The sequence below is a fragment of the Tauraco erythrolophus genome, chromosome 4 (assembly GCF_009769465.1).
Source record: "Tauraco erythrolophus isolate bTauEry1 chromosome 4, bTauEry1.pri, whole genome shotgun sequence".
NCBI lineage: Eukaryota > Metazoa > Chordata > Aves > Musophagiformes > Musophagidae > Tauraco > Tauraco erythrolophus.
The window spans coordinates 64050233-64074343 of record NC_141468.1 but is presented as its reverse complement, the minus strand read 5'-3'; the positions used below and the strand labels follow the sequence as shown (position 1 = coordinate 64074343).

The 24111-nt window shown below is 41.3% G+C and overlaps 1 protein-coding gene across 3 annotated transcripts in view; it reads left to right on the top strand.

Moving 5' to 3' along the window:
• CHST11 (carbohydrate sulfotransferase 11) overlaps positions 1-24111 on the top strand; it is a 179497-nt gene that overhangs the window by 61870 nt on the left and 93516 nt on the right. For 2 of the 3 annotated variants that reach the window (XM_086611140.1, XM_086611138.1), the window contains exon 2: positions 18207-18298. In XM_086611140.1, coding sequence (XP_086467266.1) covers positions 18207-18298 — 92 coding nt within the window. The remainder of the gene's footprint in view (positions 1-18206; positions 18299-24111) is intronic. The other variant, XM_086611139.1, reaches the window with a different exon arrangement.

Sequence of the window (24111 nt, the reverse complement as noted above, 5' to 3'; positions counted from 1 at the left end):
TCCTGACACCCCGTGCTCACTGTGTGAGGCGACTTCTCCGTGTCCTGCTGCATGATCTGGAAAGTCCTGTTGGGCCTGAAGCCAGGTGACTCAGAGCTGTCATCGCTGCATGGAAGGTGACAGTGAAGTTGGCTTCTCCTTGCCTCACCCCTCCGGCAGGTCTCAGGGGTGTGCAGGGTGGCGGGGGGAGCCAGCTGGGTGTCTGTGTGACCTGCGTCTCTCTCTTCTTGCCCGGGGCTGCTGTTCCCAGGCTGTGTCTGCCTGTGTGGGGCACCAGCCACCGAGCAGCACGGATTCTCCATGTGCCTCCCTTCCTTCAGCTGGATTCTTCTTCTCACGGTGGAGGACAGGCAGCAGCTTGCCTCAGAATAGGTGGATGGTTCATAAAGAACTGTGCTTTTATTTTTATCCAGTGTAGTCAAGACGTTGGTAGTATAATGCAAAAGAATAACCTAATAATAAACCTATGCTTGCATTCAAAATCTGGGCTGAGTGTCCCTGCTTGGCAGCCTCTTCTTGCTGCTGCTCTCCCTTTTGGATAGACATGAGTTGGTCATACCTTTGGCTATGGTTAGCAACAGAGTACCAGCCGTGCTGCAGGAAACAGCCATAATTCAGGAAAGATGTTGTGTTTAGTGCTGGATTGTGTAATGTGTATTTTGAATAACTTCCTGGGTGTGACTCCATCTAAATTCAGTAACACTGGTGCCCATGTAGTGACAGCAGCAAATTACAGAATCAGGTGAGAACGTGGACCAATCTTTCCTGTAAAGGCTGCCATTGGAAAGAGAGAGGTCGTAGAATTTGGTTAGTTTTTTTTATAGAAACTTTGATTTTTTTGAAACTTTTTTTTTATTATTTATGCCAAATAGATGTGGCTTTTTATAAGTCTTACTTTTGCTTTGTCATTTTCCCCCCATTTTCTAAAACTAACTTTTACTCCGTTGCAGAGGAGAAAGGTCATGGGAAGGGGAAAGAGGTGATTAGGGAGGAAGAAGTGTTTGTTCTGGTTGTGTTGTACACTTCTCAAGTCAAACAGTAATGCTGGTTTCTGCGATGTCATATCTATTAGAAGTAAGTTGCATCATTAGTGACCATTGTGGGTGGCCTGCAGTTCATCCTGCTTGTCTCCTCTAAGTGTGATTTGGGGAATGAGATGTATTTAAGTGCTTGTTTGAAGGGTTAGAGGGTAGACAGTGATTTCACCGAGTGACAAGTGGTGGGGCTGGCTGTCACCCTGCGCGTGGCTAGCTTGGCACCCAGCCTTGATGACTGTTTTTAATGGCTACTTTTTGCTGGAAGCTGAAAATCTTCCTTTGGCTTTTATCATTCCCGTCTCGCATGTTGTACTTGATGTGGCCAGGAAAAGGCATTTTCTGTTTCAGAGGTTTCCCCTTTCTCTTTAATCCTGACCTAAGCTTTGCTGTGAGGAGGAGAAATGCTGCTGCTGTTGAAGGAGATGGCAGAGCCCGGGTGACTGGTGTGACCACATTGTGTCTGGATGGTGGGGAAGAAAAATGCTGTTTGGGTTTGGAAGAACTGTTTTGGTCACTCACTTTTTGATATTATTAAAGTGTTTGAATATCTTAATCTCTAGTTGAAAGGGAGGGAAGAAGCCTTGTTTTGTTTTGACTGCGGTGAACAAACAGATGCTGTTGAAAAACATGGGAGAAAGGAAATGAAGTCTTGCGGTTTCTTCCTTCAGTGTTGTCCTTGCAATAAAAAGCTGTGATGTAGCTTGTTGACTTTTTGATTAGACAAATAATGTTGGGAAACCCTTGGTGCTGGAAACTCTTAGTCATGTGCATAGCTTAACTGTTATGTTTTGGCTATAAGAAGAGCTAACAGATGAAGAAGAGAAAACCTTATGTTTGGTTGGGCCTCCCTGTGCTTTTGTTTCATTTCCCCTTTTCTCTCCCTGCCCTTTATGTTTTATTTGGGGTTGACTTGAGGATAGGGATGACTTGACCGCTAGCTGGTTTTTGGGATGAGCAGGTTGGGATGTGCCCCAATCTGCCTCCAGTCCTGAGAAACATCTGGAGGGACACCAGAAGATTCATCTCCCACCTGGCCATGAGGAGGCTTCTCTGAGGCTTCTTTGTGTGGAATAGAGTGGGAACACAACCAGAGGATTCTTTTCGTTCCACACAAAGAAGCCTCGATGCAAAGAACCAGCTCCAACAGTGACTTTTTGAAGCAAAACAAGCCTGGAAAGAGAGATGGTTGATGCTGTCTGTGTTGTCCAACTGAAGGCTAGTATTTAGCAGTAGCTGTTGTGGGGATGATGTTTGGAAAGTTGAATGATGCCATCAGAGTGTTTTGAAGAAAAAAAGCCACAAGTGAAAGCTTATAGAGGAACTTACACTAAACTTTAGCCTCACAGTTAATTTGAATTCCAGTACTTAGTAGCATTACTAGTATGGCAAGAGGGCAAAGAGAGCCTCCTACTTAAAAGAACGTTTGGGTGAGGCAGGAATTAAATGAGGTCCTCTGAGTGCTGGGGCTGGGGTGGGCTGATGGAGGACGTAGGTGTTAGGGCAGTTGTCCTCTCTTTGAAGGGAAGTAGCAGAGCTGCAACAGAAACAGTTAAATTGTCTTGACATTGTAAGCAGAGTATCCAGCAAACCACCCTGTATTTTAATTTCCCTATAGTATAAAGAAGACACAAATGAACATCTGCAGAGCATGGAATTAATCCTGTTCATGTGGGAGGATCTAAATAAAATCACTGGTTACCTTCATCCTACACTCTTTTTTTTATATTGCAATTACCTCAGGGTGATTAGAAGCTCTGATTTTTCAGGTTCACTCACATCCTCACCTACAAGCTTTGTATCCCTTGTTATTTTATGGGCAATGCAAAATAACAACAAAAAAAGAATATAGCTAAGGTCTTGAGCAGAAAAATTAGTCTGTGCTAGTGGCTTGGATTTTTTTTTTTTGCTATGCATATTCAGCTCTCATTTGAAATTAGCACGGCTTTAGTGGAAACAACAAATGCAATATAAATTGCAATAAATGCGATATAATGTGGTTTCTGTAAGGTTAATGACAATGGGGTTATCATCCTGAGGTCTTCTCATTTTCTTTTCTGTTCAGGGTTCCCATTTGAAGAAAACATTTATAACTGAGGTTTAGAGGTAAAGGGGATCTTCATTTCTAATGCTTGCCTGAAATCTTTGTTTTTCTGACACTGGTGTCAGCTGGAGCGCAGCCGTGGTGGGAAGAATAAATTTCTTGTGCATCCTGTCAAAAGTAACATATAGTTTTGGACTATTTTCCATACCTATGACCTTTAATTGCACGAGGGCATGACTGCTGTTTGTTTAAACATTTAGGACGGAGAACTGAAAGTGAGTGTATAAAATGGAAAGGAAGGACTACTGTTTGTTGAGAAATGGGAAAGCACTTGGCAGCATTTGGCGAACCTCTTCTCTGATTGTGCTTTTTGTGCCTGTGACAATGCTCCTGACCTCAAACTCTGTCCTTAACTGCTTTAACTGCAGGAAAATCAAAGCCCGGAGTAAAAGCTATAGATAAAACCAGTCATGCCTCCTGGCCTCCCTGCACTGTGGCTCTTGGCCTTGTAGTTTGCTTGCCTCGCAAGCCTTTTGTTCATTCTTTTGCGTTTTGTGTATTTTAGCTAACGTAGGGCCTCTGGCTGGACAGGGTCTTCTGGGAACAGAGGAGGGGGGGTGCATGGAGTGACGACACTGAGCTGGAATTGGGGCACTGAGGTGGTGGAAAAGGGGTTGCCAAGCTCAAGGATGGGATTAAAGCCCCAGAAACCTAGCGGGGCACTTGGAAGAGCGCTGTTTTGTGGTTCCTCTTGTGGAACTGAAGCCAAGTCCTCATGCCTTCAACATCTCCTCTGCCCCCTTTGCCACCCCTTGCTCTGGGTTGAGTGAGACTTGGGTTTCTGGTGTGGTGGCCGGGTTAGGGAGCAAGTTGGGGTCTTTCTCAGCTCATTGCTTTGGGAGAGCAATGAGAGGGAGATGGATGGTGGTGGTAGGCTAGAAGAGATGAGGGAAGAGGAACAATTAGCAGGGGATGAGCCTGAAAGATTGGTAGGGGTGTGTAGGGGCAGCAGCAGAGTGTCAAAGGGAATAGTTTGATGACGGGAAAAAAGAAAAGGTCAGGGAGCAGAAGATAAAGATTTTGGAAAAATAGAATGGGTTTTGACAGGAAAATATTATGTAAAGAGCTTGATTAAGTAGAATTGTTGAAAAGCGGTGTGTTCTGGAAAAAAGGGTTATTAAATAAGAGACTACTATTAGATGAAAAATCCACATTGCCATTTTCTCTGAATATTACTTAAGCTTTCAGCCTGGAAACTCTGTAATGAAATAGATAGGAGCAAAATATAGAGAATGGAAAGGAGAAACCAAAATAAACTGCCATTTAGTTGTTGGATTTGAACAGTAAAGCATGATGCAGCACATTAGAACTCTTGAAATGAAGTAATTACAAAATAAAAAAATACCAGCATCTAGTGGTGGGTAAAACACTGGTATGCTGTGTAACATTAATAATGCATGTATATATTCACTTGTGTATGGATGTAATATAGTCACTCGTATCATACCTGCATGAATAGCTGCACATATGCACGCAAGCGGTGTCCTTCCCAGCTGAATAAAAAGCTTTGAACTGCTTTGCCTGCTGAGGACTCGAGCAGTCGGTCTCAGTAAATCTTCTTTTCACCATAGACAGTTCAGGTGCGATTCCCAGCCATGTAGAAGGACAGAGATGCGTTTGAGTTCATGGAACTGAGATGATTTATCTCAGCTTGGTAAGGGGTAATATGTGAGAGCTCTTTGTTGTAAATGTGAAATCAAATCAGGTTTTTTTCACTTGTTGGGTTTTATTATTTAACGCAGCTTTTATATATGCCTCCCTGGCAATGGGTGATTAATATTTAATGAAGACAAATGGAGTTTTCAGCATAAAACGTAAGGATTACCCCAAAAGCAACAGCCTTCTGAAATTGCTCCCTCCAGGTCAGTCCTATCTGTCATTCAACTCTGTGACTTGAAAAATCATCACTTTAACTGTAATTTTATATATATATTTTTTTAAACTGGAAGTGTAAATATTTTCAATTAAAATGCAGTTTCGCTGTTTTCAGCTTTCAAGAATTTGTGATTAAATTAACCCACGCAGAGTTGAGAGCAAAGCGAGACTGTAATATACCACAGAAGCCTTCCCTGCAGCCTTGGAAGGTTAAAGATAGAGAACTAACCTAAACATTTTTCATTAATAAATGTTTCAAGATGAGTTCTCCAAGCTGATGACCCTCATTACTTTAGTGATACAGTATTTTAATGTCAGAATTACTCCTATACAGGTGCATATGGGGAAGAATAAACCACAAGTCAAATTGGCAAGTGAATGCATATCAATCTGGCACACATAATACTGATTTTAAAAATGTTTGACAGTTTGCAAAAATAGCTGTAACTGGGAAATCATCACTAAGGAGATACATTTCCCATGGGATCCTTGGGGGACTAGATTTTGGGCTGACATTAGTTAAATGTTCTAATTTATGATCCAGAACAAAACACAGTCATTTATTGATCAGATTTACAGAGGGCAATGGTAAATAGAGAGGAAGAAAACAGCAAGTCATTAATACAGAGTTGTGAATACTTAGTGACTTGGCTTGAGTGGTGGCAAATAGTATGAGTTTTAGTAAGGGTGGGCATGCAGAGGATTAAAATCTAGGTGATGCTTACTGAGTTGAGGACCCTTTTCTGTTGGGAGGTCTGAAAAGGGTTTGAGGATTATGGTTCACCAGCTGGCCTGCCTGCTGCCTGCATCACAGGAGAGCTAATGCCACCCAGGGACATGTAAGGGTGAAGTACAGAGCTGGAGAGGGGAGGTTGTACTTGCCCGTTGTATGGGTCCTGCTGCAGCCTTTGCTGCGGTGCTGTGTCATGTGGGGGCAAGCTGTAGTGTTATCTTTGAGTGTGTTCAGAAGACAGCAAGAAGAGTGAGGAAGTGTTTAAAAAACGTACTGTAGAACGATGGAAGGTTAGAGGGTGCTTTGATCATAATGTATAGGTTCCTGCATAGAGGCAAGAGCTGTGGCCGTTGAGGAGCAGACAGATGCATAACAAGATGCAGTGGCTGGAAGGTGAGGATAGGTCAATTCAGATTAGCAAAAGGGTATGTTTGAGGAAGAGAGTTTGACATGAAATTAGTTTCCCAAGGTGGATTTTCTGCTTCTAGCAAGTTTAGAAAGAAGATGAGTTGTCTTTCCGAAAGATGACCTATGGTTTAATTGGACGTTATTTTAGGGAAGTCTTCTGGAAAGGCTGCTTTCCTTTTTTTCCTCTTTCTCCTACTCTTTCTTTCCCTCCCTGCATGAAACCTCACAAGTGCAAGAACAGATTTTGTTTCCTATAGAAAAAAAAAAATTAAGTCCATGCTTCTGTCTTGCAGTTTGGGTGTCCATCTCCTTCAGAGTCATACTGTCAGAGTAATCCTGCAGTTTAGATACTTAACGGTCACTAGCTGCAACATTAATAGAAATTTCACAATATATTTGGCAGTGTGAAATATGTTCATTTGATTCGTGTCAATATGGGACAATGGATGGATGTGCAAATAGGTGGTGAGGAGTTGGGTGTGCCTATTCAAGATAAGTGATTGTCTTAGTTTAAGATCTCTGTGAAATGCAAAAACGTAAACCTGCGAAATGCCTCATGATGCTGCTAACCACGAGCCCCAACTGTGAAATGTGTTCACCTGATACATGGCGATATAAAACAATGTTAGGGCCGCACAGTGAAATATGACCTTCTCTGTATATGTAACCTTTAACCATTCTGTTTGTTCTTGTATAACCGTAGCCCTAGAGGAAGCAGAACGGTATGTATATAGTTCTCGCTTCTTGCAAAAGCCACCTAACGTTTTGTGTTTTTTTTTTTTCTCTTCTTCTTTTGCTTTACAGCCAGTTGCAGGGTGTTAGACAAGAGGGGCCTAGGGGCCTGTATGCGCTTAATCTCTAATCTCGCTTAACCACTTTTAAGTTAGCTTACTTAAGTCATGTATCTGTAAGTTGCATAACCCTTGTGTAAGATAAGCAGGAGCCAAGATGGAGAACAAGGACGGTCCTGATGACTTCGCAGAGCAGAGTCATGATGACTTTGCTAGTTTTCTGGAGGTGAAAAAGTCATCACGAGGAAGACATACAGCCTTCATCCCTGAGACCCCTACTTATGACCACCAGGAGACACTGCGCTCGTGCAACTGGGAGGGGTTAGGGGTGGAGACTATGGAGGTGACTTCTCTGAGCTCATTGTAATAAGACCACCTCTTCTCAGAAATAATTAAGAATATGTATTAGTAAAAGAAATATAAACCAGAAATAGGAACTATACGGTGTGCATCTTGGTGGAGCGGAGACTCCCGGCGCACCCAGTGCTGTTTGCTTGCTTTTATTCGCCTAATAAATTGTGAACTTTAATTGGAGTTCTGTTTGGGACTCACTCGTTTATCACAGCAGGCTATTAGTGACTGAAACAAAAGCTTTTTTTTTGCATGCTAATTGCAAAATGTTATTGTTACCAGTAAATACCAGATAGGTATCCAGTATTTTGGAGCTTTGAAATACTATATGATTCCTTCCTTGCTGTTTAATGCAGAAGAAAGCTACTTGCATAGTGGCCTCATATATATTACTATCCCATGCTTTATAGCATATCCATAATATTTGGAAGAAGAGCCTCAGTCACTTCAAGATTTTTAGTCTATCCAGCATCCTATTTGGTAGTGATACCAGAATATGAGTCTTCAACTGCTGCCGTGTTTGGTTCACCTTTAAATGCTCTTGTTGGAAGTAAAATCACAGAAAGGTCTTTCCTCATTCACTCCTTTTTCCTCTTGGACGTGGAGTTGGCATGCTTGGCCCATCCACTTGGGTATGTGTGAGGCATGGCTGCATTTTCTTGCTGTTGATAAAAGTGCATCAGAAGGTTTTGATTAAACTCATTGAAACATGGGAGCAGTGGAAGGAGGTAGAGAAAGGGAGTAGAAAGCTGAAAGATAAACGGGGACTGAAAGCTCATACATTCCAGGCAAGCACCTCTCTGAATGGTTTTCTTGTGTTTGGGGAATTTCTCCTTAGAGAAAAACAGATCCAGAGGCTCAGTACATCACCCGAGGTTGGCTGTAAAGCTGGGCTCTATAATGGAAATACAGATTATGCTAATTGAGATGAAGTTTTATAGTGCTAATGTGTATTTTACTCTTCTGTGTGGTGAAGGGCAGCCTGGGTCTGAGGGAGCTGACAATGTCCTATTCGTATGTAAAACGTTTTGAAGGATCTGTGGTTTGGAGTATTTCAGAACTGCTGCATGAGGGGATTCTTACATCTGAAAGCAATATTATCTGTGTACAGCTTGTTGCTAACAGGAAGACAAGAGTGTGTGAAAGCAGCTTCCCAGCCTCTGCGTGCGAATGTAGAGATCCTGCTGGAAGAAGGAGATGGGGCTTGAGAAGCTCAAGAGCTTCCAGGGTCTGGTGGGGTTGGAGATGGCCCAGCAGTGCTCTGCAGACCTGGACCTGCCCTGATCCCGGGTCAGCTGAGGCGATAACCGGTTGTTGGAAAAGTAAAAGGTCTCGCAAAGAGGCCGATTGCATCTCTGTGCCTTGGGATTACTTGGAGTTTAGAAGTATTAAACAGAATAAACTCTTGGAATGAGACAGCAAAGCCCAGCTGTGTATTAATTATTAGTCTGGACGTTTTGCAAATCGCGGAATCCGGCCTTTGCTGTCTGTGGTACTTTTTTTCCTTTTAATATCAGCATTTGGCCTTCGCGTTGCCAAGGAAGTAGCATCCTTAATTTGTAGGAGCTCATCTGCTTATCCAACAAGCTGCAGGCGTAATCCTCTTTGCCGTAATGAACGACTGCTCTGGAAGTGATTACTTCAGGATTTCATACTTTCTTTCCCGCTTCTCAAATTGTTGAGTGCTTCTTTTTTGTAAAGTAAATTATTGTTCATAAGTCACAGTAAAGTATCCGGAGGATGTGATCGCACTAAAAATATCAGGGGCCCTGCTTCGGAGGTGGTAGATCTTGGTCCATCTGGACGTGTCACTAGGACAGAAATGACTTGTGTCCCTTGGTTTCTGCTTGTGTCAGGTCAGGTGTGTGCATATGTGTGTGTAATATTTCTGCTTGAAATTCAGAGACAAAAAGTTTGAGCCTTTCATTGCTTCGGGTTGAAATGACTGCTGCAGCTCTATTTTCTGTTCTGCTTGGCTTGTGAGAAGACTTGCTGTGCTTTTGAGTATATCCATAGCAAATATGATTTTGTGTTTCATCTTCAATGCACATCTGTTGAAGAACAGCAAAGAAACAGTAGCTCAAATAGACTGCAGCTGCAGAAGCCATCGTTCTCGTTTTGACCGTGATTCAAGATAAATGCTTTTAAAATTACAGCTTTCTAAAGAAACCTTCCTCCTTTAAAAGTTTTTCTCTCACTCCCTCTGTTTTTTTAGTGTGCTCATACATCATGTTTGTTAAGTAGACTGGTACTGACAGTGTAATAGAAGTAGTGGGAAATACAGAAAAAGAAATCTAGTTTCTCATTTTTTTAGGATAATGCAAATGTAGGTTTTTTTTCCCTGGACCTACATTTACACAGTTTTTGTTTGAACTTGCATCAGAGAGATGGGATATAGCCAACTATCTACAAGCTTGAAAACTAGGCTGATAAGAAGAACAGAGCAGATCATTCAGCTCTTCGCTATAAAGAGAACCCAGCAGCAGATGTGCCTGCTGATGTTGTTACAGTGTGTATCTAGAAATTGGAGAGAGGCATGTTTGGAAATCTGTAAGCTTTGCTAGAAATTTTCCAGCCTTCCCAGATTATTGCAGTTTCATTTTGCAAAACACATGGCTAACTTGTAGTGGAAAAGGAAAAAAGGTAATGTGCAGAAAGAGAGTTTTATTTTGTATTTTGATATGCTGGATCCGCAGTGTTCATGCGAATTCATAGTGCATATGTTTGTTTGTGAAATATGTATAAAGTTGGTCACAATTCAGTGGTTTCTTACTTCCTTTGTAGAAAAATGTGTTTGAGGGGAAGGAAAAAGGGAAATAAGAACTACTTCTTAAGTTGATGTGAATGGTAAAAAAAAAAATAAAAATTATTTATTATAGAAATAGTTCTGGGAGAAAAGAAGTAGGCTATTCTGATCAATGTTTTGAGACATCTGTCTTTACTAATGGGTGGTGTAAACCAAGGCATACACAGGGATGAACAGGCAGCTGAGGTGGTCAGCAATCTGTCCAGAATTGACCTGTGAAATATTTTGGTGCCCCTGAATCTGCATTTCATGCCAGAGAAAACAAGGTTGTATGAGAAAAGTTCTGACCAAGTCTAATACAGTCTGCAGTTTGCACCCACAAAAAGTTGCTGCGTTAAAAGCAGTGTATTGTATGCCTGTGTGTGACAGAGATAAACAAAATGGAGCTCTCCTGTGAGAAATAAAGCCCATGGAAAAGTCTCTTGATTTAGGTTTGTGGATAATTTCTTGAGACTTCTAAAGAAATTCCGTATGGATTAACATTTTTTGAAAATTACTGGAAAAAAGTTGCTCATTGTTCATTAACAGGAAAGTTTCATGTTGTGCTAATTTATGCCACATGCAATGTCTGTTGGGTGGCCAAGGATCTAAGTCTCTGCATAATTTCACCCAAGGATATTAACTTCCCCACTGTGCCCAATTAAATCAATCCCCATGCTAATCTGAGAACAAACAGGATAAAATACAAATTTATTTCTGGAAATCTGTCTAAAGCAAAAAGTAATTAAATATCTCTCTATTCTTTGGAGGGCTTTTACAACCTTTGTAATTAGTGATTAGAGTTTAGAAACAAATGTGAAGATTCATTTCCTTGCTGTGCCAGGATTTATTTCCTGTAACTTCAGCCATCGACCCATCTAGGGTTCCTGGTCAGTGAAAAGGAGGGGAGCCACCTCCAGAGGCACGTGGGGCAACCTACCTGTACAGCTGCAGCTCTCCGTTAATTGTACAAGCTTAAATGAGTAGCTTAGAATAGACATCTCGCTTCCTGAAATGAATCCAATCTGTAGCAACTGATTTGCTTTGTGGAAGTTTTTAACCTCTTTGCCTCTTTTTTCTCATCCGTGAACTGGGGACTGTTACTTTGCTGATCCCTGGTCCCATAAGTAATGGCTTGCTGCACGTCTCAGCTGTAATTATTTCACTAAGATGTGAACTCTTCTTTAGTCTTCATTCTTCGCTTTTGTCGTATCAATCCACAGTCTTACTTTAGTAAGTCCCTCTGGTACATGAGTGGGAGTGGAAACATCAGGGGAGGGCAGGATGAACCTGTTGAATCAATGAACCAGTATAGCTAACCCAAAATGCGGCATCTCAGGTGGACCTCTGAAACATTGGAGCTTTGGGATTGTTTCTTTGCTATGTGCATACAGCATCCAGCTCAGTAGGGTCTCTAGTTTGTCAGTTTGTCCATGAGGGACGGTGGTGGTGCACAGCATAACGTGCTCTGGCCGTAGATTTTTGCTCGTTTCTCACGCTGAGTAAAACCTCGTGTTACTAGTTACTGTCGGTGTGAGGCAAAATCTGGTTCTCCATCAATATAGAGAAGAGGTGTTATTTCATTCTCTGCATTTAAGACTTTGGCAAGCTCACATACAATACCTAATCTGATTTTTACTTTCTAAAAATAGACCTCCCAAGCTCCAGTGAAGAAAGCTGCAGTTTTGCCTTAAGAAAATGAAAGAGGCCAGACAAGAGTTTAGTCATAAATCCTTGTACCTGCGGTCTCAGGATGAAGGACCGATAATTTACTCTAAAATCCTGAGCTGAATGCAGCAAAGCACAAGGCCCCAGATGTCACAAGATGTTGCTATCAATCCGTTGATCTTTGTGAACCGCTGCTGAAGGATTGGTGTTCATAAATCATTGCCAGGAGAGCTATCTACAAGTCTCCTTACTCAGGCTCTGGAGCCAGTGCTGGGTGACAGCATTTGCATTCACTCCTCATGCTCCTGGCTGCTTATTAAAAATTAACCCTTTCGTACTGTTCGGTGTCCTTAGCCTGATTAGTCTGTAGAAGGGAGCATAGGAATTCTAATGAAGTTTGAAATGAGGTAGTCTTTTTGTCACTGAGTTTCCGATTTTGTCTGCGGTTTGAACTTGGCTTAAGTGAAGTCTTGCAGAGCAGATTGTCGTCAATTATTATGGAGGGCTCATTTTGCTGAAGCAGAACGAGCTGGTTACTAATGAAAAGCTTGTTCAGCGTGATTTTAGCTTAATGTCTGAAAGATATGTGGACAGGATGTTCCAAATCACAAAAAATTCAATCCAAGAGCCTCTGACGAACTCTGGAAAAGGGCTGCTTCCTAAGGTCACTTACTTGAACTTTGCCCTGAGTATTTTCATGCTTCGAGAGTGTTGCATGTGCAAAATATTGTTGGAATGAGCCTTGTTTGGTTCGTATTCGGATGTGACCTGTTTGCCCTGAGCACAATTCTTGCCGGTACAGATGGGGCAGTAGGTTTATAATATCATTTACAGACATATGCTTATGATTGAGCTATGGATTTCTCAGTGTCTCTGAGAAGGTGTTTAGTGTAGTATTTGAATGTGTACTTCAGTGCTTCATCCTATGCACCCAATAGAATTAATTTTCTATGCTGCTTTGGGGTCATAACAGAAGTATAGGCAAGAGTTTGGAAGAAAAATCAAGTCCAAATCTTTAGCCGAAGAGAATCTCTAAACCTACAGTATGGATATAATTAATTATTCTCGTCTTGTTTTAAAAATTCAGGAAGTTTGAGGGCACTAGCTTGTTTAAACATGGCTAGAGATGTCAAAGATGTAACTGTTTTGATGCTGATATTTTGCCTGGACCAAGTGGCACTTTTTTCTGTCTAGGTTGGGTAGAGCATGTGCAGCCCTAACTCAGTTGTTTACAGCTCTAGGAGAAGTTGCTAGCTTATGTACCTGCTCTTTGCAGTCATTAAGGTGCTCCATGGAAAGCATTAACCCTGACCTGAAATTAGGGGCAGTTGAACAGCAGTATTATCTGGAAAGCAATGTACTTCAGCCAAAAGAAGCAAGCAGACTGCTGTCAATTTTCAGCCTTTCATACAGAAATCAGGCCAAAAAAGAAGATATATCAGACCAAAAGAGAAATATATTTGACTTTTTTCTATAAAACAAGAACAAGATCCCATCTTCAACCGGAGTCTCATGATGTTGCTGCCAATGCATACTTTTTCCTCAGTGAGAAAACATGTATCCCGAATAGGTGGAATGAATTATGTATATCAGCTTTGAGCAATGCTGTATTAGGGAATTTTGTCTTTGTACTTTAGATCAATGTAATGAAAAGTTAAATATTAATATGTCCTCAGAACTTTTTTCAAATATTGGTAATATGAGACAGTTAATTTAAGAGGCAGTGAACAGAGGTGAAGTTTTTACATTTGTTTTTTGTTATCTTGAAAGTAATTAGAATAGCCCAAGCCATGTAAAGTAAACATTACAGAGTTGGAAGTCGTTGCCAGAGAGCAGTCGGGTAACTTTTATTCTACAGAAGTCTTGGAAATGGGAGCCTCTGACATTTACGGGATTGTGGGATGATAGTGATACAAGTGGCTGCTTAATGCACACACCCAGTGTTTGAAATGTCACTTGTTTGTCTCTGCAAGTCCAGTGGAAGAAGTGGCAATTTTTTTGTGTCTCTTCCGGCAAAATCTCCTCTGTGACTTGATCCCACACAGGCTTATGAGAAATGGTTTCATTTGCCCTTCTGACACTTTGTGAGAGAGTGACCTTTATGGTTTTAAATCTCCAAGAGTCTCTGTTCCCTTGATTTTTCCCTCCCTTTTCTTCTGTCTAGATAGCCTCAGTGTTCACATTGCTTTTGAGGCCAGTAATCTCTCAAGAGAAAGGCCACCGTGTCCCCCCTCTGAGTTTCTCTGTAGCTCCTGATAGCGAGAAGCAGAAATTGCATTGATGAGGCTTCTTATTTTCAGTATTTTCTCCCGTCATTGTTCATCCTGTGGGAATACCAGAGGTCTCCCATTCTGGGACAAGGTCTCTGTAGGTTACCAAGTGCATTATAAATGCCTTCTGCCATGTAGAGGTGACAACTTAAGCCTGGTTCACATGTTTCCATGTGGATGATCTTCAGGCTCTGAAATGTCACACAAAAAAATGAAGGCTTTATACCATGCCTGCCTGCCTGCACGTTGCCACCTGTGTCCATTATTTCAGGTACTGTTGTCTTGCATTTTTGGCTAGATGCAACCTGGAGGTGACATCCCCTCTCAAGGATGCCAAGATTTCGTAGTGCCTTGTCACGGGCATTTACCCTGTCACTTGTAACCCTGCCTCTGCCATCATGGGATCAGCACCCGGGAGACCTGGAGAGGCGATGCTGGTAAACACATTGATTGTTGGACTGTGACAGGAGTTTCCAAGGCTGCCTGACCGGGATGATGACCTGTAAGCTCTCAGTATGCTCCCAAACCATGCCTTTCCAAAGGGTGTTTTTAATTTGGAATCTATATCTTAATTCATAGTCATCTAATGGCTCAAGAGGGTGGCAAAACCTCTGGGCTTTTTTTTCTGCACAGACACTAGAGGAAGGTTTGACTGAGGAGCACAGTGTTCTCGTGCTCAGCACTCTCTAATTCACAGGTCAAATTCCTGCTCTTGGTACTAGTGAGTATAAATGGAGTTTTCTAGAAGTTGTGCATGGAATGCTTCTGTTCTGAGGTAATTTAAGGCCTGCACATGTAGTTTCCTTCTATCTATGTATATATACAATGATGGTTGTTATGTTGATAAGCTTTCAATTCAGCAGGACTGTTTATCTTTCTCTCTTGAGAAACTGAAATTTAGTGCCTAGATAACATGCTTTCCAGACTTGCTTTTAAATTAATGAACAGTGATTCCACAGATTTTAACAAGATGAGCCAAGATTGCATTTTCGACAAATCAGTCCAAGAGATGGGAGAAAGGTCTCGTTCTTACAGCTAGTTCTTACAGCTTTCCTTGTATTTAAGTAGCAAGATAACAGTTCTTTCAATTGCTCACCGTCCTGGCAAAATTCAAGGTATTGCTGATTTTGCTGCAGTTGCAGTATTAACACCACTCTTTAATCATTAAGGCATTAAATGCTGCTGTCAGCTGCTTCACACACTTGGTGTGCATGAACGTGATCTGTTAATCAGTTCTTGGAGCCATGCATATGCAATAATTATAGTTAATTATAATCTAATGATAATTATGAAAGGAGATCAGCCCAAGCCATAAAATGGAAATTTAGACATTTACTATGTTAATGAGAAGATTTGGTGAAGGTAAAGGGCTTGATTTTTTTTTTTTAATTTTCGCTACCACAATAGTTTGACAGAGTCTTAGTGAAAGTCTTGTAAAATTAGTATAGATACACTTAGCATCCATATTATGATTTTCTTACTGCAGATCGCTATAGATGAGATTCAGGCCCAAAAGGTCATGTCATTCACGTAATAAATCACTGCCTCAGAGAAGCTGAGACAGTAGAAAACAGGTTGCAGGAGCCCTGAGGGGTGAGTTTGTCCACAGGCATGCTAGAAAGTGTTTTGAACTATATATAAAAACATTCCTGATAGGTATTTGCCTGAGGACAGTTTTGCAAAAGATGCAAGCGGGATTTCTGCTGAGGAGAGGGGAGTATTCCCCTTTATTTCGATACTGCAGTTAATTTCAGACACGAGTATTTTCTTGGTGTGCACAGAGGTGCTGGGTACAGTTGCATCAGGGCATGATGTTCCTGACACCGATAAACCGGGAACCGAGCGCTGTTGCTGTGCTAGCTCTGCAGTCGTCTTCTAAAGGCTTTATTGAAAAAACAAACCAATTAAGTATATTGGGAATCATAAAAAAGATTTAATGTTTTCTGTGACCAAGATTCTACATTAGCATTTAGCTTCTGCTGGGGAGACAGTTGCGTTTGTTTGTTTGTTTACATCTGGGAATCAAATCTTGCACATTGTGCAAATACTTAATCTTTATGGCTGTTATCGCTGCATAGAAAGTGTTGCTGTGTTGATACCTGCTGGCTAAGTGAAGCAGGAAGGGCTACGTTTATGCACGTTACTGTTTAATGTATTTAATGGAAATGAAAGTGAAGTAATAAATTAGGGAAAAAACACACTAGAATTATGCTTCTTCAGTTTGGAACAAGGAATCAGTGTTGCAGGATCCTGGTTAATCACACTTTAATGACCTGGATACACTGAAACGTTCCCCTCTCCCTTTCCCCCCTGCTTTGTGTTTTTAAATGGAAACAGTGAGTTTTGCTGTTGACTGGAAGGCTGAGTTGTAGAAAGTTTTCTTGTAATGGGGCTGAAAAAATTATTTTTGGGGCACTCCTGGACACAGTTCTTGGTACAAGAGTATGGAGGGAGATGGGATGGACAGGAGCTCTGTAGTTAGAACAACTTTTGGATGTCTCACACTCTCACTTCAGTGTTTTTTTTCCCAAAAAAAAGCACTTTCAGACACTGGAAACTGACATTACTCATGAAAAATCTTTTAAATTTTTAACTGTTTTAAACACTTTTAAAAAGTTAACTTTTTAAAAGGCACATTAGCACAAAAACAAAGGAATTGTAATACTTGGCTGCGTGACTAAAGATGCTTGGAAGTTAATCAAATATTTAAATGTGTAAATTAAAATTATAGCCTCTAATAACATTACAATCCTAATTGTGGAGAAAATCAAACCATTAAGCCAGTTTGTTTACCAAGCATATATGACCGACTCCTGCCACAAGACCTGTGGAATCTCTCTTTGTTCAGGGGAAAAGCGACATGGCACATTGTTAGATGATTACCTTCAATTGCAAAAATAGATAAGATGTGAGCAAAGGAATCTATTATGTTTCCAGACTGGAGCCGTATACAGTTTTCTGTGGTTCCTACTATGTGACGTATCAGTTATGATTGCGTATTAGCCCTCTGTGTTAAAACATTACTTGACTGTGTTCTCTGACTCTTGGCTTGAAGCCTGCAATATCCTATCTGCAAGCGGCGCAGCTCAGAACCGTTGCCATGGGACACTTCAGTCGTTTCTGGTTGCAAAACATGGCAAGCGGTGGTAAAAGCCTGCCCGACTCTGCCTGATGCCTTCGGATTCCCAGCAGGAACGTCTCTTCTTTCCTTTTGGTTGTGTCTTAATTAAACCGTGACGAGACATATTGGCCCTCGCTGCGATGCCTGATGCAGGCATCTGATTGCCTGATGCTCCTTCCATAGGTTGCAGAGCAAGCTGGGGCAGAGGATCATTTGCAGAGGGTGATGTGGACCACGTGAGATAGGAAGGACAGGCAAGCTCTTGTTTATCTCGTGACTATAGTGGGTGATTGAAGCTGAATGGTTTCTTGTGTAGACTTTTATGGCCACAAAAGTCTAACTTGAAACTGATGATCTCTGTGCCTGCTGGGGCTCAGATCAAAGTCTCTCCTGGAAACAATCATCCAAAATCTGCCTCAGTCAGACCTTTGACAAAGCCTTTGATTTGAAAACCTGCTGGTCTCAACTGGGATGACATAGCATATGTTGGTTTTCGAATCATTCAAATATTCAGTTGCAGTATGTTGAGCAAAATATAGTTTGTAGCAAGAAGTGCAGCAATGATTGACTGTATGTGCGTCATGTACAGCTGAGTGTCGGTTCTAGGAGAAACCGAAATGTTAGGCCAAAAGCTTTAAAATCAATGTTTTAATATTAGATTCCTGTGTACTTCTGTATTAGACTGAGAGAGGCTCAAACGTTGCCTCTCAGAGATGCTGATTGTAGGAATCCATCCAACTGCTCCCTAATGATCAGAGAAGCACTGCTGAAAATTGTTGTCACTTTGGTCCCTATGCTTGAGTTTTTGTGCACCTAAGCTGGAAGGTGTTGGATAACAGCTTTTACAAGAGGGGAACCAGAGAGCTTTTTTTTTTTCAGTAACTTCCACAATAGATAAAGGATTTCGCTCTCGGACTATTTCTAGGGAAAGTAAAATCAGGAATTAAGACACAACACTGTCTAGAATCCCCTGGTCTGTCAGAAATCTCTTCTCGCTGTAGATGTTGCAGTAGGTTACTGCTAACCATTGTTGCTAACCTGTATTCCTTTCAATTTCCTCTTGCAGTAATGCGTAGAAATCCATTCGGGATGGACATTTGCTGCAGGAAAGGATCCAGAAGCCCACTCCAGGAACTGTATAATCCCACCCAGGTGAGTGTTTCATGGCTATGATCAAACCTTCCAGCCCAGCGTACAAATACAGTCTTTCTTGAAGGTATTTTGGTCTGTTTTTTCTCATTTATATGCCGTAGCTACCTTCAGCTTGGAGAACTGATCCTGAGACCTGCAGAGTTTAGCCAAAGTTCTACAGTTCGAGCTAAGGGCCTGATTTTTAAAGGTTTTTAGTCGTCTAATGATGTGGACTCCTCTAAAATTTTTTCTTAGGTACCTAAAAGCCTTAAAAGAGTATCTTTAGCTCTCCTAGCTAGAAGCTGAGGCATTGTAATTTACTCTGTCGATCAACACACAGAATGGCAGGGTGGGATGAGAGAATGTGACATGATATACATGAAACAAGGAGTGTGGTAAGACCGTAAATTGCAATGATAATATATTAATATCATTTATATGACTTTCAGGTAGCCAGCTGCCCTTCCTGTCCTGTTTCGTTGCTTGTGTGGAGTCCAGACAAACACAGTAGCTCACACTCTTCCTTACACTGCATGTTATTTAACACCCGATGGTCTTGATGAGAATATAGGATAATCTCAGCTAGAGTTGTTCTTGTGACAAGCAGTGCAGGAAAGTTACCTGAAATTCGTGCTCCCGTTCAGTCTTCTAGATCAATTTATTCCCTGCACGTGGGCTGAATTGGCACATTCAGAAGCAGCATTTCCTGTTGGCAGCCGAGAGGAAGTGCTGCCATTGACAGAAAATGCCAGCTGACTATTAAACATATTTATTAAGGTTTAACAACCACCTATTATATATTTATCCATCAATGAATACATTGAGTTTTACTAAATTGGCTATTAAGGAAAGTGACTATCCCAATAAATCTAACTTGTTAGATTTAACAAGGCAGTGAATGTTTTAAATACTGTTTGATTATGAAGAGACTCACTACATAGTGTGCAAAATGAAGTGTAAGTGATTTAAAGTATTTATATGAAGAATTGACAACAACCCAAAGATATGTGATATCTGTTATGTAGTGCAGTAAAGCTCCATTTGCTCCATAGTGTTGTTTTTATGCACATAGGCTGACTTTCTAATTCAATTTGAATTCTGTGCATGGCTGGGAACATGAGTTTACCATACTAATATACTGGCCTTTATTGACCATTATGGGAGTTAGCATTGTGTGAATGGAAAGTGCCTGTAAAAGCCCTGAAGAGGAACAATCCAGTGCTACAAAGGAAAAATATTAGCATTTGCAGGTTAAATGTAAAGACTTTTTGCGGGTACTCAAGAAGGGCAGGCAAGGGAAAAGAGGCTGGCTGACTAATTATTCTCTCTGCGTTCTGCTGTGTGTCAGTCAAAAGCCCCTTGCCCTTTAACATCATTAAAGGACATCCCATAAGAAAGATATGTCTCCATCCATTGAAGGGCTGTAATCTCAGAGCCCTTGTAAGCTTGGTCAACTGAAAAGATTTCCTGAGCTTCCTGAAGCAGGGGACGCAGCTGGCAGCTCCTTCACTGCCTCTCCTTCCTTTCTGCACACCCTGACCAAGCAAACCATTAACATCCCTTTCCGGGCTTGCCTACGAGGCAGCCAGAAAAGTTGATATTTGAAGAAGCGTGGCAGTTCTTGCAGTCGATGTTGAACTAAGCAGATGGCATTTTTTCACACCAAAGTGTTTCTATCAGCTCGCTGGCATCTGTTACTATCAAGCTTTTTGGTTTTGTTTCTTTCTTTGTTCTTAGTTGATATTTGTTCGCTTTTTGGATGGGGCTTTGCATGCTGCACTCAATACTAGGGGAACTGGCAATAGAGAAGCAAGTGTATGTGTTTTAGGCAAACAGTGACAAGAAAAGGCAGTGAGTAGAGGCTGCCATAGAAGACAACAGACTGGAGATGACCCCTAGAATATTTCTTCAAATACATAGTTCATCTTTCCTTTTCCATTTTTGCCCAAAGAGATGTTTGTCTCACCTTTCTTAAGGTGGCAGGTTAGAGACTGGTCTGTATTCTGGCAGTAGGGTGCTTGTTCCACCAGAATTCTCCAGTACTTGTGATGGTACGAGGATAGGGATCGGACCCCTAATCTTTCCTTGCTAAATCAGTCACAATCAGCCGTTTGTAAAGTCATCTCAGAAGTGAATATGTAATAAATATATGAGAAAGCATTTTTTGGCCAAAATATCTCTCTTGCTGATCTAGATAATGAAAATACTGGTAGGATCTTTAACCCTTGGCCATCAGAACCTTTTGGATTCTCAGTGTTGTGAACCACCCACGTTTTTCTCCTGGGTGCCGATGGCTGTGTGTGCCATCACAGGAGCTCTTTGGCACTCAGTTTAGTTGCCTCAGAGAAATGGTGGAGCTGATCGAGGAGATATTTGTAGTTCTCCTTGTAGTTCGAAGGAATCTGTATAATTCAAACACCAGACTTAGGCTGCTGGAAGATGCCCTGCAGCTATGGTTTGGGATTACTACAAGCTAGGTGCAGTTTGATTTTTTTTTTTTTTTTAAGGGTGGGAAACTTTAAATATTTAATGTGTCCATGTGCATGTTTTTTACATGATATAATCTAACAGGAGAACCTAACTATGGCTCGCCATCCTCTGCTATAGAGTGCACTGTACATTTCACTCACTTCAGGTTTCCTCATGTAGGCAGCGATGTGCAACCATGACTCCTGCTGCTGCTGTTCCTGAGAATGTCTCCAGGACCCTCAAGAGAGGTGGGCAAGGGAGGCAGCTGTATGGGGCTCCCTGCTTTGAGATGGTGTTAAGGGCCTATATGTCTTGCATGGAGCATGCTCCTGGCTGTCCCCTATCAGGGGAGATGAGAGTTTGGCCATCGATTGAAATAGATGCCAGATAGGGTCAATACTCTCTCAGGTTTAAAATGTTGTAGTTTTAACATGAATAAGGTTTTTCTACTATGTGTTCAGCATCAGGTTGCACTACCTTCATAAAACCAGATGGAGACAGGTTGATTTACACCAGCTGAAAATTTGACTGTGGGTATTTACTGTGTTGACATATAACAGCCTCTCTGATCCTGTGCTGTTTTGTTTCCTTCTATGGAGTTGTTTGAGTTGTTTGCAGATGCCATCATTTGTCTTTTGAATCTCTTTTTAGCTTGGTAAATGATTGTGAAAGGGAAAGGAAAGGAAGAAAGAAAAGAAAGAAAAGGAAAAAGAAAAAAAAACAAAAAAAGGAAAATTTTATTTGAGTGAGTTCAAATGTAACAATGATCTGGAGGTGACTGAAAGGGTGATCTGGTGACTTGTAGGAGCTAAATGTTAGAATTGCAGTTGAATTTTCAGTAGACTGATCATAATTGTTCATATATTTGGTGGAGAACCAGAGCGTAAATGGGTGGAGATAGCACTGAATTAGGGCTAGAGAAAGTGTCCATGACAAAGCCCATGAGTTGTTTGTCTTAGTTGAGTGTCTGACCTTGTGATTATTGTAAAAGTAGGAATAATGCTTTTGCTCTTTTGCCTGTTGTAATAGAACAGAATGTGGGAAGTGCATTTGTCTATGGACAAAAGATTTTTTCTCTAGGTCTTTCACTGCAAGATTTTTTTCCTGAGCACTAATATACCATGAGGGGAAGAAAAGTCAATATAACTGAACTGGATTTACACTAAGTAAGTGGATTTCCAGGCTGTGGTCTCTGCATACATGGCAGGCAATGTGAAGAATGTCTTTGAGACCCTGTTATCTTTGTTTTTTTCCTTTCATTTTCAGGTAGAGGTTTAGTAATAAGGTGCAGAGGTACCTGTGGCAAATTTTGAGGGCTGAAACATACCACTTCTTTGAGTTTATTAAAAGCCAATCTGGATCTGTGCTAAGCAGAACTATTTTCTTTCACACATAGTTGTAAATGGAAAGAGAAAGAAGATTACAGCTTTGTTACACAGCAAGTAACAGGAGAAAATCTAGGTGTAACTGAACACAGATGAAGAGCCTTGCAGGAACGTGACATAAGCTTGCATTGTATCTTGTTTTTGTTTTTGTTTTCTAATATGAAACCCCAGGAATTTAAGAATATGGGTAAACAAACATTTGCAGGACATATTCTGAGAAGACAATGTATACAACTGTATCTTGTAATTTGCATGTCTGTGTACAGCCCCACTGCTCCAAAAATAAACGATAATTGTGGATCAGCCCATGAGCTGGAATCACCAGCAGTTCAGAATTGGACAACATCGTACTTTGAGGCTTGCACGCTTTAGTGGTTAGCATTGATCTGTTCGGTGCAATGAATTTGCTACTGAATTACAAGAAATTGCAAACCAAAATGGACAAAACGTTAAAGAAATGGGAAGTAATTGCATTAGAATAATTAAGTTAGAATTTGTCTTATAGTTGTCAAGATTGACATTTAATTCTCATTAAACACAGGCTGCATTATTATTATTTGATCTATCTAGAGGAACACAGCAGAGATCCAGCCTTGTATCCATTAAGATCCAAGTCCAAGGATGAGTTTGTTTCAGTTTCCACATGACGCTCTCACTGAAGGTCACACTGTTTGCCATTTGTTACTTGCCTTTTCAAACACGTTTCTTTTTGTTGAGGAGATGCATTTCTAGGTGGCTGCTTTTGGTGTAGCTGGAGGCAGGATGTCTGGTGATTGGCTGAACCTGGTGAGTCAGAGCTGTGGACCTCACGTTGCCTTTGTGTTATGAAATTGTATTGGACTTGTTTGGAGCAGTCATTCCAAAATGACCCGTTTCTTTTGTAACGTCTGCTTTTTTCTCCCTTCCTCCTCACCAAGTGAAAGGAAGAAAGTGAGGTGTTACCTTGTAGACAGTGTTTATACATCCTCAGTCACTTCAGGCCACAAATGCTTCTGGTTGGGAGCTGCCACGTGATTGTCTGTGGCTCAGGCTGCCTGCATAGCATCAGCAAACACTGACCTGCTTCAGCCCACATCGCCTAACTTTCTTCTGGGTTGGTAATTTTCTATCTTCAGTTGATTTCCAGTCACTAGGATGACTCTGTAGGCAACTGTACCAGTTCCTGGACTGGTTGGTGGTGAGCTTTGTGGTCTGACCTCTGTGTGCGTTGTCCGCAGCACTTTGAATCAAAGGTTCAAATGCTTGAAACCTGGTGTTTCTTCCCTTGGTGATCCTGAGGCGCACTGAGCACCGTGCAGTTTCTTTCTGTGTGCTACAGCTTCTCGTTCTTAGAAACATGAGAACCAAAGGGCAGGTCATTGAGTAGGATTAAAAGTCCAGTTTGCCTGGTGTTTGTCTCTGGCAGCAGGTGACCAGGACAGACTACAAGAAAAACAACTCATGATATTCTGCCAGTGCACAACAACCTGTGGCTCATGAGCTTCCTGAGCCAGACATCTGTCTTCATCAGCTACATCATGCAACAAGAGCCTGAGATTCCAGACAATTACTGTATTAAACGAAAGGGAGGAAAAAAAACATGGATCTCCAAAGTTGCTTGCTAGTTTCAGTAGACAAGAAGATTACACCAGCACTATACAGCGGTGTTATACAGTAATTTTTCTCCCGTTTTCACATATGTATGTTCTAGGTGCCAAATTTCCTCACAGGGACAGCAGCACAGATATCCCAATTTGAATTAAAGATTATGAGAAATAGTGCAGTTTATCTAAAGAACAATGCATTATAATTTATTGATGCTTTGCAACTGAGACGAATGGTCATGAATATGTATGTGTCCTTTTTGAGGGCAAGAAGTGGCCCCAAAGTTTTACCAAGACTGAAAACATATGTTGTGTGGTTGTTGCTGATCTTTGTAGGCAAATTTGTGCAGATAATAACAGTGTGGTAAGTGCGGCTCATAGTCACAGTATTTGATTGATCCTA